This window comes from Eupeodes corollae, chromosome 3 (genome assembly GCF_945859685.1).
Source record: "Eupeodes corollae chromosome 3, idEupCoro1.1, whole genome shotgun sequence".
In the NCBI taxonomy this organism is placed as follows: Eukaryota; Metazoa; Arthropoda; class Insecta; order Diptera; family Syrphidae; genus Eupeodes; species Eupeodes corollae.
The window spans coordinates 117,636,189-117,653,492 of NC_079149.1; the positions used below are offsets into that span (position 1 = coordinate 117,636,189).

The following is a 17,304-nucleotide window of genomic DNA, read 5'->3' on the forward strand; positions in this document are numbered from 1 at the left end:
ATTGCAGTGCAAGCGAGCTAGCAGTATTTTTTTATTTGATGTCAGGTGCGCTTTTTTCTTTTAGTTGTTTTTTTCCTTTTTCTTATGTTGTTTTCAATTTGAAATAGCATTTTTTTTTCATCACTCTTTCGTACTCCATTCCGTACTCGTTGTACTCGTCATTTTCTGTTGTTTTATCTTGTTTGGTTTGCAACGGAAGTGAACTGTCAAAAATTGTATATATTGCCTACTCAATATTGTAGTTGTTAGAAAGAGATGAACGATCAAATAGTGTTGAATTTATATATGTTGAATATCATTTTGCTCGCCATCGTCGTTCCGTTCGCCTTCGCCATCGCCGTTGCCGTTCATCGTCCGTCGTTCTCGTACTTGTTCGTCGTCGCCGTCGTCTGTCTGTTCGCTTAAGTTTTATTTTTTAAATTTGACCATCTTACTAAACTAAAAACTACAAATAAATATAAATTACATTCGAAAACTAAAACAGAAGACACAATTAAATGAAATCTCAAACAATCTACACAAATCGAAAGTGCAAAAAGATTTAAATTGAAAAAAAAAATCATATACAAAAGAATTCATTGAAAATTTCAAACCAATTGCATTCAAAAAATCCAAAAAATAATCGTAATCAAGAAACTGTGCTCGGCTCTGGTGTTGTGCTGTGCTGTGGAGGAATCTTGAATTTTGTAGATGATAAAATAAAATAACTGTGCATAACGTCGTCGTCGAGGCAAGAGAAGTTTTAGATACAAGCTGATCAGAAGCAGCAGCAGAAAACTTTTTTATGAATCAGTGCGTAATTCTCTTGTCGTAGTTCGGTTTGCCGTGCAAATTAATGAAAGAAATTTAAAAAAAATCTGTAAATTAAAAAAAATCATCAAATAATAAAAAAAGAACCAAAGAATGAATGTGGATCATGCGCAAGTGCTGCGATAATAGGCTTCGTACTCGTTGTGGTTGTAGTGTAGTTGCCTTTGCCCGTTGCCGTATCCGGAGGATCACTTGTTGAACGCCTTTTCTCGTTCCTCGTCGCTGTCGTTTTTTTTTACACTTTTCTTTGATTCGTGTGTTTCTTTTTTTTTTCTACAACTCTATACACACGATCGATTCTATCCATGAATGAACTGAAGAGGAAGTAATTTTTTTTTCTTCTTACCTACCGACGGACGGACGTATACATATCTATACGCGCTGCTCAATTGCTATAGTGCCTTGCTTTGGTTGATTGTGAAAAATAGAGAAGACTGTAAAGAGAGATAGTGAGAGAGCGGAACGGAGTGGAGCAGAGTGGCGGAGCGCCAGCTATAAGAGCCGCCATAGATCGTTTCATATTCATCGTCTTTTCTACGATCATCATCATCGTCGTCGTCGTACTCGTCGTTGTTGTCCAACGTTTGTCTACGTCTCGTCATCGTCGTCGCCACGGGGGTAAAGCTGAAGAAGCTGACATCCACCGCACCGACAACCGGGATCGAGACAACGAGAGCGAAAGAGAAGCTAAGCAATACCGAGACCAAGAGCAGCAGCAATTGCCTCCTCTATATTATGGTGTGTGGCCTTTTGTAAATTTATTATAATTTAAATATTTTCATTTTTATTCAAATTCAAATTAAAAGTTTTTCCAAACCTTCGATTCAAACGAAGAGAAAACAAAATAAATTCACTTCTCCCACTGACACTTTTTCTTTTCTCTTTCTTTCTTCCTTCCTTCCTTACTTCCTACACCTTTATACCTCTGCAACTTTTTTTGTTCTATCTTTTTTTTGTTTAAATTTTGTTTTTGATTTTTTGTTTTTCAATTTCATTTTCTATTAGAAAATTTTGTTTAATTTTGCATCGATGATCAATCAACTGCTATCCTTGTTTACTGTTTACATAAATAAAGAATATAAATGGGCAAAAACGTATAAAACACTATCTTTCGTAAAATCTGTACATACGCACCACATACACTACTTCTACTAAAAATAAGTAAAAAGATCGATCTTAGTATCTTAGTCTAACTATACTAAGAACTTCACTTAAAAAATTGATTTTTATATCACAAAAAAAAAACAAATACATATCTAAAATGCGATTGAAAAAGAATCGTAAAGTTACATTTCTACCGAATTTCGTTCAGGGTAAGAATGTATTCATTAAAGAGGAGCACCATCAGCATCAGGACTCATCATCGTCGCTGCCCACAAATGAAGATGGATCGACGTTGCGTAGTTTATCGGATTTGTCAGATCATGAAGCATCGTTGGATGTACCGGCTCAGATACCGCCATTCACCCCCGGGACGAATAAGAAAGTCGCTGAAGTGCTGAAGGCATCCTTTGCATCGTGGGAGAAAGAAGTACAAAATTGTAATATCACCAAAGATCCACGCGAATGGACTGAAGATCATGTGATCTATTGGCTTAGTTGGGCCACTAAGGAATTCTCATTGGAATCAATGAATATCCAGCCGTTTATGAAGATGACTGGTCGAGCGATGGTGGCATTGGGCCGGGAGAGATTTCTGGCAATAGCACCACCATTCACAGGGGATATACTGTGGGAGCACTTGGAGATTTTGCAAAAGGATTGTGAAGATGGTGCTGGGGCTGTGTATAATATGACAAGTGGTGGTGTCGGTGGTGGTGGATCATCGTCAGTCTGTGGATCGGACCAAATAGCCAATTATTTAGGTAACAATAATAATCAAAGATTAACCGCACATGATTACTCTTCTAGTGATAATAGCAGTTTTCATTCAACCTCGCATGGTGGGACGGTGATTGGAGCATCTGTGACGTCGCATAGCGGCACTCCACCACCAGTACCTCCACAATCATCGTTGTCGTCTCAACAACAACAACAACAGCAGCAACACCAACATCAGCATCAGCATCAGCAGCAGCAACAACAACATCCCACACAACAACAGCAACAAATGTCACAACAACTATCCCAGTCGGAGAGAGTGGGGCTTGGAATTCATTCACAAATCTCCTCACATACTCCCCAACCTAACAACCAACAACAACAACAACAGCACCACCAAGTGGCTGCGAACAACAATAATAACAACAACAACAATAACAACAACAGTACGACAAGTAGTAGTAACAGTAGCAATAGTAGTGGGTCAACAATAGTTGCTCATGGAGATCCACGAAGTGGGTCTTCGGATTACTCGCACAACAACAACTCGGCTGCGTTAAATCTCAGCTACATGCACATGGCTATGAATGCTGTTGGAGGTGCAACAAATAATTCAGGTGCTCCTCTCTACCACCATATCAAAGAAGAACCCGGTCTCAGTAACAATGATGGTTTCCACGATACGTCGTCGATGATGGATCATCATCATCCTCACCATGCGCCGCCGCCGTCATATCAACTCGACACCGGGGGCGGAGGGGGAGGCGGTTCGGCTTCAACCCACGCACCAGGACCCGACTACTACTCGGGTATACTCGGAGAGCACAAGTACAATCCGTACGCAAGGCCACGGTACCACGACAATTACCCACCGCCAGATTTTGTGTCCTACCATCAGCCACCGCCTCCGTCAGCGTTCCAAAGCAGTCATCATCCGCAGTCTCAATCTCATCAGCCCAACTTGGGGCCCGACCAATGGAGTCCGCACAATTTGGCGGCGTACATGAGTTCGATGGGCTTGGAAAAAGGCCTCGGTGGAGGTGGCTACCCGACGGCTCCTGGTGGAGTGCCTTGCTTCACTGGCTCGGGGCCAATTCAACTGTGGCAGTTCTTGCTTGAACTGCTAATGGATAAAACCTGCCAAAGTTTCATATCCTGGACCGGCGATGGATGGGAATTCAAATTGACCGATCCGGATGAGGTGGCCCGTCGATGGGGCATCCGAAAGAATAAACCAAAAATGAACTACGAGAAGCTAAGTCGTGGTTTGCGGTACTACTACGATAAGAATATCATCCACAAGACGGCGGGCAAGCGCTATGTCTACCGATTTGTGGGCGATCTACAGAATCTGATAGGCCTTTCGCCTGAGGAATTGTGTGCTAAATATGATCTTAAAACAGATAATAATGCTGATGATTGAAGGAGTAGACGTTAAAGATGAAAAAGAAGCTTTAAGAGCTGTTATAGAATTTAAAAAATTAATAATCAACAAAAACAAAAAAACAATGTGCACAAATTGTTATCCCAAAATATTTTTGACAAAAAAATACTAAGTATAAAATTTTAAATTAAATTTTTTTAATTAATTATTTTAGATATTTTAATTATTAAAATATGATAATTTATTTTTTGATTAATTAATTAATAATTGTTTCTATGTATAATAGGCATATCTATATGTATTTTGTAATGTTGTTTGTGTCTTATATATTTTCCTAACAATTAGGAGAGATTCTATTATAATAATTATTATTATAAAAATATTGTAATTCTATTTTTTAAATATATATTTTATCTACAAAAATAAAACAAATATTATAAATTGTTTCAAAATATTCATTCAAATGAGCAAACAAAACATTTAACAAAATAAAAAAAACAAAATTCTTTTTACAAAAAAAAAACAAAACTACACATGTGTAATGATCTGCATATATATTATATATACATAAATAAATATTTATAATTTTATTTTAAATAAAACAAAAACAAACAAACACAAGAAAAAAACCACAAAACAAAACAAAATGAGTAAAACTATATATTTTTAATGTTAATGATGAATTTTAAATAAATGAATGGGGGCTTCCGAAAGACTCGTTAAATAAATGCATAATTATATTTAATTAAATAATAATACAACAAAAAAAGAAAAACCAATAAAAGAATAATGTTTTCTGTATCTATACAATTTTTTTGACAATAAATCAAGAAATAAATATTTTACACACAAAAGTTCTTTTTTTACAAATGAGTTTATTTTTGGGATTTTTGGAAACTTTGTAGTTGAAAAGATGGAAGGCTTTTGTATTCAATGAGACCGTGATTAAGTTTATTTTGTTTTTTGAAAATTCATGCAGGTTATGATATTAAGATAAGAGCAATTGAGGATCTTGCTTTAAAAGGTAAGCAAGGCCATACATTAAGTCTTTAAGAGCAGATCCAAATTTAAGAATTCGCAAATGATTACAAAACTATGAAAACATTCAAATTATTTAATACCGTATCATTTTAAAACAATTAATTGTAAAGTAATAAATGATTTTCAAAGTTATTTTTTATTTCCCACCAACGATTAAAGTTGTACCTACCCCACTTTTGATGCAAAGTACTCAATTATTTTATGATTTTATTGCTTAAAAAAATACCTATTTAAAAGTGATTCTATTATACTTTTGAACGTTGGAACCGAAAAATGTAGGGAACGTCTGCAATCAGATTGTTTTGAAATCAATATTTATTTATTTGCCTACAAAAAGTTGAAAGTTTTGCCTTGATAAAATATGAAATTAGGCAAATTGTTTTCTAGAAAAACTTCGAATTATCAATTCTGTCTTGGTATCCTAGGAAAATGGTTTTAGGATTAGGATTGAAGGCCTTTGATAATTATGGTGGACAGTCGATACTGTGCTGAAACTGGTAATGGTAATATTCATAAATTAAGATTATTAATTAGAAAGGAAATTCTTGAGATATTTATAAGCGGGGGCTCATAATCCGATCAACTATGAATTGATGTTTTCCACAACACTTTTTTAAATTCGAGTTTGGTTGTCAATTTCCAATATTGTTAGTTTATGAAATTATTAAAAAATTTGATGGTTATTTTAAGTGTTTCTGCTTCAAAGAAATAGCCAGGGGCCTGATTATGAGGATCGCGGCGGATCGTTTTAAATTCGACTTTTCAAATTCGACTCGCGTCCTATTTCCTTATTAACAAATTCGAGGCGAAGCTATAATAGTTCTTCCTGTATTCCAGTGATTTGACACTTTTGGTTTGACTTTTTTTTCCTATATTCCAGTAATTTGACAGCTTTCCAAACAAAATTTGTTTTGTTTTGATTGAATTTGTAAAATTTGTGACGATTTATTCGAAATTTTTTATTTTAATAATATAATAAAATAAAAATGAAGGTAACTCACATTTTTATATAATAACAATCAAGAAAGAATCCAGAAATCGAACAGTGAATAGTAATTAACACCCTTTCGCCTGTGAATCCGCCAGAAAAGGCTATCGGATTTCAACTCGCCAACAAACATTATGACATTTCAAATTCGCCTTCGAATTTAATCAAGTACAGAATTCGTTCTTTAGCAGTATTACGCCAATGTGGATTCTACCACACTCTGTCTTTCCCAGTCATTGCAATATTTAAGAATTAGAATTCAAAACCAATGTGCATCGACACCTCCTGTCAAACCCTCCCTAATGCTAGGGATTATTATGCGTCTCTGCATAATAAGGATAGTCAAGTCAGATAAGAAAATGTATAAAATTATTAATTACTCTGTTTGCAAAGAAATACTTAAGTAGTAAGCAACCCAAATTAGCTGTTGAAAATTGATCTAGAGCTTAGGTCATTCATACAGAATTAAAAAAATTGGCAGAGAGCATGGATGGATGGATTTTAAATAGTTCAAGGATCATATAACTCATCGTCTTTGTCAAAACAAAGTTCTGTTCAACTCATTTTGTTGTTAATTTTATTGATAAATAAAAGATGCATATTAACAATAAACAAACAATTGTAATTATTCACAATAGCAACACAAATTTTTATTTCAATGATAAATTCTATCAAACATCAATCGGTACGAGTAGATAGTTACTTTTTATAATAAGAGTGAATGAGTATGGAACGAAACAACAGTCGATTGTTTAGATGTCCAACAAAATGGGCAGGTTCAGTTGCCATAAGGAACTTGAAAGTAAGGCAAGTTTCTAGCCTCTGATTGGCCAGCTGCCAACGAATTACCCTCCAATTTCCAAAAGTTGACTGGAAATTTAGTCAAGAAAAATCTCCTTAACTGTTAAGTCAAGTATACTTCTATCAAAATGAGAGTTGATCATGCCTTTTCATTCAACTAAAAGCTGGATTTTATTACTCTATGATTTATTTATTTTCTGCACAACTCCATTTAATGTTTTCTGTAAATGGTTTCCTTGTCAATTGGGAAAAGAAATAAGGATCATTTCTTTACAAAACAAAATATAAATCGTGATTTTTACCTTGCATATGGGATGTTCTTGACACGATAATGTTTTTGGTAGTTTTTCTACTATGAACATAAAGTAGTGATTTGCAAAGTACAGTTCTGAATTTGAAATTCATGATACTTGAAAAACTAATTAGTTGCCTTGGTCAAAATTTACTTTCAAAGAATGAAGTTGACTGCAAATGAAGTCCCTTATGTTGTCTGAACCTGCCCAGTTTTTTTATTTCAAGGACTCTAAAAAAATGGTCGTTTGTCAAAACTAGACATGCACCCATTGTTTTAACTTTTGAAAGTAAATAAAACGAAGATGTTTTTTTTATTAATAATTAATTTAATTATGATTTCAAGCATTTGACTGTCAAGACGGGCGACGCACTTAAACTAATTTGGAGGCTTAATTTTCTAAGATTCTTTGAACATTTGATGCCGTATATCCACAATTCGGGCTTATCGGTGTAGACTACTGACTTTATGTATCCCGACAGTAAATAGTTAAGCAACGGTTATAAATACCACGATCTGGAAAGCCAATTCATGGGTCCGCAACTTGAAACTAAAACTAAACGGTTAACAAATGTTTCCTCCAATAAATCAGTTGTGTCACAAGCTGTGACATGTTGCACTACGCTGTCTTGTTGAAACCACATCAATTTCTCCACAAAATAATTTATCAATAGGTGAACGAAAAAGTCAGTAATCATACATAGATCTGTAGCGGTCAACATTGACTGTAACGTTCTAGACGATGTAACGGAGTCAAGGAAGCGTTGTTCATTGACGTATCCATTAAACCGAATTTATGCTTTGCTAGGTGATCTCGATTATTTTGAAATTCCAAACCAAATTTGCCAGCTGACATAATTGTGACTTAGCAGCTGACAAAATGACCACCAGTTAAGACTACCAAATTTGCAAGACCTGTCACATACAAATTATATCAAAAACTCAAGTTTTTGGTTGGAGAACTCTCTAAATTTGTAGCTCTTGCAGTGAAAATAAAAGTTTCAATGAAATATAACTTTAATAAACTGCTGCAATTATTTTAAATCCTTTTATTATTAAAAATGGCTTGAATAATAAAATAATAATTATTTGGTAGTACTTCTAGTGTTCTAGTATCTTCCAAAATATTAAAATTCTCAAGCCTAATCAAGTGTTCTTTTATCTGAATTCAAATTTGTCAAAGATACTTATCATAAGATTAAAATTTAAAATTATAAAATAACGTATTTGTACACAATATGTCTTTTATTATTTCCGGAACTAATAGTAAAAATGATAACAACATGCTTTCTATATGATTTGATTAAAATTATATTAGGTATTGTTTATCAATAATTTAAGACTGTTACCTATTTGGCTAGGTAACTATTTAAAAATCTTAGTGTATAGCCACTTGAGAGATATGTATTTCCTGTTTTTTGGAAGAAAAGATAATAAATATATTAAATTAAACACAAATTCAAATCACTTTATTCTAAGATAACACAAAAAGCCATCGGAAACAATGATGTTTCAAATTTCAAGGGTTTTTCCTATGATTGATTTCAAATTGCTTATTACCAATGGAATTTGTTCTTTTTTTGCAAATGCCATATAAGTTCATTAGCCAAAATTTAAATGATTTGATCATACTCAAAAATTATTCTCAAACCTTTTGGAATTTAATTTTTATGGCATACAAACATTGTTGTTCATAGTGTGCAAAAAGAACAAAATAGAAGTATTTTTTTGTTATAAAATTATTATTATTTCAAGTGTAGGTTATCTTAAGTAAAATTTATAATCAATTTAACAAAAAACAAAAATTGATTTGGTAGGTAGTTTAGTATGGCTCCGCCTTTATTAGATTTGATAAGTTTACCTATTAGAAATTGACTTAAGCAACTATTGGCGTGTTCCTATGCAAACAAAGTTGGCTTAGGTATATCTGAAATGTATGCAAAAACTTCAAAAGAATAAAAAACACTTTAAAAAAGAGTTTAAATGAATGAAAAACTCATGGAATCTCAAATGAATGCAATCAATTGATGATTGCAGTCAAATGAATGGAGACACACATGATTGCAATGTTTTTTATCTCAAATGATTGGTGATTGCAAAATATAAATTACCAAACTCAAAGTGATTTCAACGAATGCATTCTTTCAGTTATAAATATTTTCCCATATTTTATTAAATAAAATTTAAAAAATGTAAAGAAAACCTGCAAAATAAGTCGTTTGATATTTAAAATTGAAGTATTTATTCTAATATATTTGAATTCGTATAGTTTTTTCTTGATGCAAAAATTGCTGCTAGGTGCTTAGAATTTCTCCGACGACGACGGTATAAATTGATTTGGATTTGTATTGAATAGAAAGTGCATATTTTTGCCAGCAGAGTTTTAGTCTTGTAGAATGAGAACCCAATAGAGTTTTGAAAGTGAAAAGCAACAAACTGTAACAAACATTTACATCGCTCAACATCGTCGCAGTAGGTATTTTATGACATTTTTAACTTATATTTTTGTAAGTTGCTATCCAAGTAGCCGAAGTTGTTTTCACATTTTTTTAAACAATTTATCAGTAATAATTGAACTTTAAGAAATATCCATCAGTTAACCCTTGAGCTCAATTTCGGACATACTATCATGTATAGAGATTCTTTTTTAACCGCACATCGAGAACGGGGAATGCTTTACTCAACTCGGTTTTTTCCTCACATTTTGATATTTAAATCTTTAGTACAGACAAAAGTGCACAGATATATTCTCTTAAATCCTTTCTTATATCCCTAACACTTGCACTGTAGGGCAGGAATAACTCTTTTAGTATGTGCAAATTATAAAACAAAACAATTGCTTAATACTCTAATTTAGCATTATTAATTTTTAAATAATGAAACAGAGAATGTGCTATGCTATTTAACATTTACAAAATACTAAAAAAAAATTCAGGCTAGAAAAGATAGGTTCTAAGGTCTAAATAATTAATTAATATAGTATTTTATATTTAAAACCGACGCAGATCCCTATCTCTTAAAAAACACTCTTTAATATCAGACATTTTTAAAGACACTTTTGATTGTTATTTTATACGACATAAAATATTTTAGTATTGATATTCTCTTCCACGTCTCCCTTACTTGCTCTTTTAAAAGGTCTGGATAACTAGAAGGTTAGGTTATAGTGGCTGTCCAAGATGGAAACGGACACACTTAGGCCAGTTTAATGGCCCATTGTGATACCACATGAATCTTGAGGCTTCCTCCTAAGCTCAATGGAACCAGCTTGAGTCCCTTACGAAACGTGAGAGGCTGATTATACCGATATGATTTAGATCGTTAAAAAAGAATTCTCCTAGGTAATTCTTGCGTTTTCGAGCTAGAGCAGGGCATGTGCAGAAAAGATGAAAAACCGTTTCTTCCTCTTCCTCGCCCATACAGCTTCTGCAAAAGTCATTTGAGAATACGCCGTCTCGTGGCGTGCTATCCTATTAGACAGTGTCCGGTTATGACACCTATTATCGAGCTTATATGCGATCTGCTTAGAGGGAGCAAGCACCTTGAACGTTTTATATCGAGTGTTGGCCAGATGTTTTTCTGATGTTATTCCACCTGGTGCCTGCCCTCCTCACAGCGTCTTGCATTAGCAACAGTTTACAAGGTAGAAGGTTAATATTAGCTACATTCTACTTTGGGCTAACGAGGAGGTCTTTGGTTCAAACTCTGCCTGTGCCATCTAAAGTTTTTTTGCACGGGTACTGCCTCTTGCGAGGAATTGACAAATTCTCCAAGAGTAATTCTTGTCATGAAAAGTGCTTTCTCAAATTAGAAGTTCGGCTTCGGCTTAAAACTGTAGGTCCCCTCCATTCCTGGCAACAATACTCGTACACAGGAATGGTTGATAGTTGTAACTCACTAGGCGCTTGTTCTAAACGGACTGTTGCGCCACCTAATTTATTTATTTTTACTCTGGGCTAACAGGTGTCTAGATTATAGTCATAAAATTTCATTATTTAACTTGTTTTTTCACTTTATCATTCAAAAGTTAAAATAGGGTTTTGATTTTCAGTTCATTATACTTTAAAATATCTTAAAAACTAATTTTAAAGTCTGAAAGTCTACTACTCCAAAACTAAGTATTTTTTTATTTTATTTGTTTTGTTAGTTGAGTTGAAATTTTACATTTGTATTAAATTTCAAAAGTGTTAAGATTCATTAAAATCGTTATGAGGTCTTCCATCGTTGTTTCCATAACTTTTTTTCGAAATAGGGAGTTATTTTTTAGCTATTATCTTTTTGGCAAGACTGGTTTAAACATTTGACGCGCGTTCCATGTTTTGTTTCACTGCCAAACATCTTCACTTTGGTCTATAATTTAACCATGAATCGACTTACAAACGAACAACGCTTGCAAATTATTGAATTTTATTATGGAAATTGCTAAGAAAGTTCATCGCGCGCTTCTTCCATTTTTTGGTGAGTTTAATCGACCCACTGAAGCGGCTATTCGGGCTATTGTGACTAAATTTCGCATCAAATTTACATTGTTGGACATTAAACCACCAACACGCTTACGTAGAGTGCGAACTGAAGAAAATATTGCTGCTGTATCGGCCATCGTTTTGTCGCCGTTCAGAGCAATTGGGCCTCTGTTACTCAACAGCGTGGAAAATTTTGGGGAAGGATTTAGGTGTGATGCCTTTCAAAATACAGCTACTGCAAGAATTGAAGCCGAACGACCTACTGCAACGTAAAATTTTTGGTGAATGGGATTTTGGAAAGTTGGCCGAAGATCCACTTTTTTACCGAAAAATTATGTTCTGTGACGAAGCTCATTTTTGGCTCAATGGGTATATAAGCAGAATTGTCGATTTTGAAGTGAATATTAGCCAAAAAAGTGACAGTTTGGTGCCGTTTATGAGCTGGTGGCATCATTGGACCGTACTTCTTCAAAGATAATGCGAATCGTAACGTAACTGTGAATGGTGACCGCTACCGTGAGATGATATCCAACTTTTTTTTTGCCCAAAATGCAGAGCTTGACTTGTATGACATGTGGTTTCAACACGAACGGTGCCACATGCTACACAGCACGCGCAACAGTGGACTTTTTGAGAGGCGAGTTGGGTGAACATTTTATTCCACGTTTGGGATCGGTCAATTGGCCGCCTAGATCGTGCGATTTAATGCCTTTAGACTATTTTTTGTAAGGCTAGGTTAAAACACATTTCTATACAGACAAGCCCAAATGACGCATTGGAAGATAACATTGAAGCATTTATTATTGAGAAACCGGCCGAAATGTTGGAAAGAGTATGCTAAGCGTTGGACTGAGCGGATATACCATTTGAGGCGCAGTCAAGGCCAACATTTGCATGAAATAATCTGCAAACATTAAATTATATGGACCGTACTATCGATTCAAAAAAAGATTTCATCCATTTTTTTAAACTTTATCACCATATACAAGGATTTCGAAATGGTAAATTGCCTTTAAGCTAATTTAGTTTAAAGAAAACAATAAGAATCTGTTTATAAATACTGTACTTCAAAAACTTAAATTTATTTCTTGCATATTGGTGTAAACCTTGGTCTAAGGTCTAAGGTCTAATGGTCTAAGGGCAAGTCGGATCACAGTGGGATATCTTTGATAAATTTGTACACCACATCGTTTATCCTTAAAAAACGCTCGTAAACCAAGTCTCATACTTTGAGACTTTAATATATTCTATTGCATCCGTCTATAACATACATTATAAAGAAAGACAAAGTTGGTACAATGACGCAAAAGATAGAGATCTTTGGGCAACATTGGGAGAGGCTTATGCCAGATCATAGAATTTTTACACGCGTCCATTTATTTATTCAAACTTTGCTCACATATTAAAGTTGATTAAACAAATTATGTCAATTTATATAGTAATAATTAAAAAAAAAACAGAAAATGTAAACAAAAATGTTAATAAATATTGTACAAAATATCAATAATGGCAAATAAAAGCTTATAATAATAATAATTATTATTATTTGCACCCGTCTTAGAACTCTTTCAAGCTTATTTTTTCAAAAGTGAAGTTTTTAAAATAAATCGTGGGCCTCAAACTTTCTGTTGACCGTCTTAGTTTTTCTTGCACTGCAAATCTTTATCAAGAACTTTAACAACCGATCGCCTTGAAGTTAGAATAAGACTTTATTATTTATGGTAAAAAAAAATTTTAAGTTTTACATTTGAATTTTCTCAGTCGGATTGACAAAGCAATCCAAATAGCTTTGTATTTATTTTTATTCTTTCTAAATTATGCGATAGGGAATTCCTGAGAAATCGAATCTTAAAAATTGTATATGGTTTGTCTCGATTCCGCTGCTAAATTTTACAAACCGTTCGAACAAATTAACTGAATGCACAAACTATTTCTTCTATTTCCGCTTATTTAATTTTGTTTTTAAAATAAGATAATGATTTTTTTTTTTAATTTCATTAACAAAAAATTCGCATATAGTCTAGATAAATCTTATCAGCAGATTTCGATTGAAAGCACAAAAGCTAACAAACTGTGTAAGAGGTCCAAGGTTTGATTTAAATAGAATCCTTGTAGATTTGAAAGAAAAAAAGTCGGCATAAGACTGGTTCTTATAGTTTGCATGAGACCACTACTGACAATTTACTTCGAATTTTAGAAAATGATGATTTTAAATGCGCTATAATCATAAACCGAGCCCAATCTACATACCTTGAAGGAAATATACTGTAAGCAAAATAACCAAAGGTGCGGTAAATAGTCCACTTTCTTGAACTTAAGCAAAGAAAACTAAAATTTAACAACAACAAAAAATGCCAAAATTGTCAGTAAAACAAAAATAGAATGATTCGGGCTTTTTTTGAGTTAGGTTGTTAAAATTGAATCTATCTACATTGGCGTTTTTCTTTTTTTTTGGCTCTGATCAACTAGCCGTCTGATTATTGATATATTCAGAAAACACACTTGAGGACAAAACTGTAATTTTTTTTCAAATCAATTAAATTTGAAGTTGGCTTCGCTTAACGTTTCTTTCGATTTGCTCTGTCATTTTATCCTGAGCAAATTGATCCAGCTCTAAGCTAACTTCTATGTTAAAATGTTGTCCTCCGAAATATATATGATAAAAACAACACATTTTTTTTTAAAGCTCCGTGATCTTTTCACAAATAAAAAGTGTTTAAAGGTGAAAAATGGACACTTTTCTTAACAAAATCCAACTAAGATCTATATTAATCAAATTTTTAGAAAGTCTTGTTATATGAAATTAAGGGACCAATTCTAGCTATCATTGAAATCAATCCGAACAAATCTTTGAACGGATATTTGACTGTGTCTCCCTTTTATTAGAAATGAAAGTTACATACATATATGTACATATATTGATCGATCGTAAATCACAAAAGTTTAATTGAGTACTTATTTTTCGCTTAACATTTCTTTTTTTCTTTTCTGGACTGAACATATTTTTTTTTCTAAGCAGATGATAATATTATGTTCAAAAGGGATACGATTGTTGCAATTACACGCAATTCCAATGACAGATTTTTGACAGTAAACATTTTTCGTTGGATTTCAATCAGGAAATTTTCTTCAACAACAGAAATTTTTAATGACCTGCCAAAAAAGTCAAATTATAGGTTTCAATGATGAAAACCAATAATAACCAAATATAATTGGTCCAGGATATGTTATATAAAAGACCTAAATTGTGTTAATTCTTATGTTTGAAAAAGAACATGTCTGACTAACATTTTATACCTTATTCGAATACATTATCACAACTAAATAGTATCCGATAAGCAAAACAGCACCATATGCAAGGTATCAAAAAATCATTATATTTTCATCCGCAACTCATTCATCGGATTCCGTTATAAACATCTATGTACGAGTATGTATAAATATCAAGAGGAAGGTATACCACGGATATAGTTGTTCTCGCTAATTTCATGAATTCGATCTTTAAGATCATGAATCGATTGTGGAACATTGACATGGAACTTTCACGTGATATTAACAATTTTTTTCATAAGATAAGATTTTTTATCATAATATTTCGGTTTGATATTTTGATCACCTTTTCGAGTAACAACACATTCAAATTTCAATAATTGCAAAATTGCGATTGTTTTTAGTACGATGCGCTATTTTTGAGGTGATTAGTAATAAGATCAATGCGTTGTTGAAGTATGTAAAGTTTTATTTTTCGTAAAATAGTTTGTGCTTGTCAAATACCAAATACATACTCAATGACCAAAATACTCTACCTTAAATGTCTGTATTTTAAAATTATGTATTTGAAAGTGATCTTAAATTAAAAATCCATGGCCAAAGCTTGTATCGATACAAATCGAACAAAACAATATTTAGTCCACACTAGAATATCCAGGATAGGTTCGGTTTGATTTTGACAGCTCTTGTCGGCCATATTGTCTCTTTTAATTTCTGTCAAAATAGTAGTTATGATGTGCGCCCTATTATGAGGTACATAGTCGTCCTTCGTAATCGACAATTCAACATTTGGTGACCAAATTCGAGTCCACCGGCTTAGTAAATAATCAAGTCTGCCGAAAACATTACCGCTGTTCTTGAAAACGTGTTGAAGAATTCGAAGCACTTCATTCCGCGTCGCTAACAAGAACTTAGCCTCTTGCGGACCACAACATAAATTTTCCACCAAGATTCTGTGATGTTGGTATATGCGAATAAGTATGATGACAGCTTCACATGTAACAGGCTCCCAAATAGTGAGCTATTCCAAATGAAAGCTCTTATTGGAAAAAAAAAATGAGAAATGTATTTGTATTTTTCAAATTTTCCATTTAAAAATAAAGAAAAATGTTTGTTAAAAAGAAGACACTACTCACAATTAGAATACAAAAAATGACAACTGCCCATTTGATGTTTTGAGTATATTTTGTATGAATGAAAGTCAATTTTCTCTTTTGTTCACAATCAGAATTGTCATTTTTACAAAAGTGAACACATGTTTCAAATAAAAACGACATCGGTGCATACGAAGCATAATACCCCATCCATATAACATCGCTCAACCAACACCTCACTGACAACAAATTCTGTCATCTGTCATTTCTGACATTTTAACCAGCTGCGCTGCAGTTTTTCCTCACAAAATTTGTTTGTCTCGCGAGATCGAAACCGAGCACCGAAAATTTGTTTTATTATTCTCATAAACAAAGAAATTTCTAATTAAAAAATTACAAAAAAAAACATTGTATAATGTAATTTATTGTGTCCAGATAAACAAAATCGTTTTGCAACGAATAAAACCAACGTGCTTTTATAACAGACAACAATTTAATAAGACAAAAAAATATTACTTCATTGAAAATTGAAAAACCATTTCTACTCACCCACTCTCTTATATCCCACCACCAACCAACCACCCACCACCTGGTATGAAATAATTGAAATTCTCCTGCATGCACCCAATCGTTTGCCATTTAACAAAATTGCCGCTGACACAGATTCCGAAATAATTTTTATTTTTACATTTCTTTTCGTTTTTTTGTGTTTTTCAATTAAATTGATTCCTTTCTTTGAATGAGACATTTGTATGCTTCTTATTGCAGGCCTCGCTGGACAGCGTCAGAGTGCTTGTGCTTTTCGTTGTGGTGCTATATTAGAGACATCTCGATCTGTCTGGATATATTTTGGACAACTTAGCTACAAAGATGGAAATGAAAAAGGTGCTGGACAAAGAGGGCCGGGATGCTAAGAACTTGTTGGCCTATCAAATAAGTTCAAACAATGAAACAACACCTTATGAGAGTAAGATACAAATCTAAAGATCGTTCTTCCAAAAAGTTGAATGCAAATAACTTTTTTTATTCCTCCCAATTTGGTATGCTATCATCATTCATGTTTTTTTTGGTCTTCATTTATATGGAGACAGGCAGCGACATCTCTGAATGGGAAAATGTGGTACCAGATTACAATGGGTTATAATATTGGGTGTGACGTTTTTCGTTTTAGTTTGAAATTTTGAAGTGGAAATTCGTTACTTTTTGAACAATCCTAAGATTTAAACATTAGCACGCGAATAGATTATGGATTAAGAACAGAAGTAAGCTACCAAAATATGAAGACATATGAGGAGGTGTGATATAAAATCAGGCTTTAAAATTTAAACATATAAATAGGT

General features: G+C 33.3%; 2 protein-coding genes across 2 annotated transcripts in view; both read left to right on the plus strand.

Annotated features, from left to right (window-relative positions):
* Nucleotides 1-1,415: 1,415 nt before the first annotated feature.
* Nucleotides 1,416-4,860, plus strand: LOC129950186 (ETS-like protein pointed). Its single transcript, XM_056062034.1, has 2 exons — nt 1,416-1,548; nt 2,123-4,860. Exons 1-2 carry the CDS (start codon nt 1,546-1,548, stop codon nt 4,052-4,054), a joined length of 1,935 nt encoding a protein of 644 aa, XP_055918009.1. The 5' UTR covers nt 1,416-1,545; the 3' UTR covers nt 4,055-4,860.
* An 11,418-nt stretch (nt 4,861-16,278) lies between these two features.
* Nucleotides 16,279-17,304, plus strand: part of LOC129949391 (S phase cyclin A-associated protein in the endoplasmic reticulum) — a 91,214-nt gene continuing 90,188 nt past the window's right edge. The window contains exons 1-2 of the mRNA XM_056060825.1: nt 16,279-16,556; nt 16,733-16,931. Coding sequence (XP_055916800.1) covers nt 16,835-16,931 — 97 coding nt within the window. The 5' untranslated portion in view covers nt 16,279-16,556; nt 16,733-16,834. The remainder of the gene's footprint in view (nt 16,557-16,732; nt 16,932-17,304) is intronic.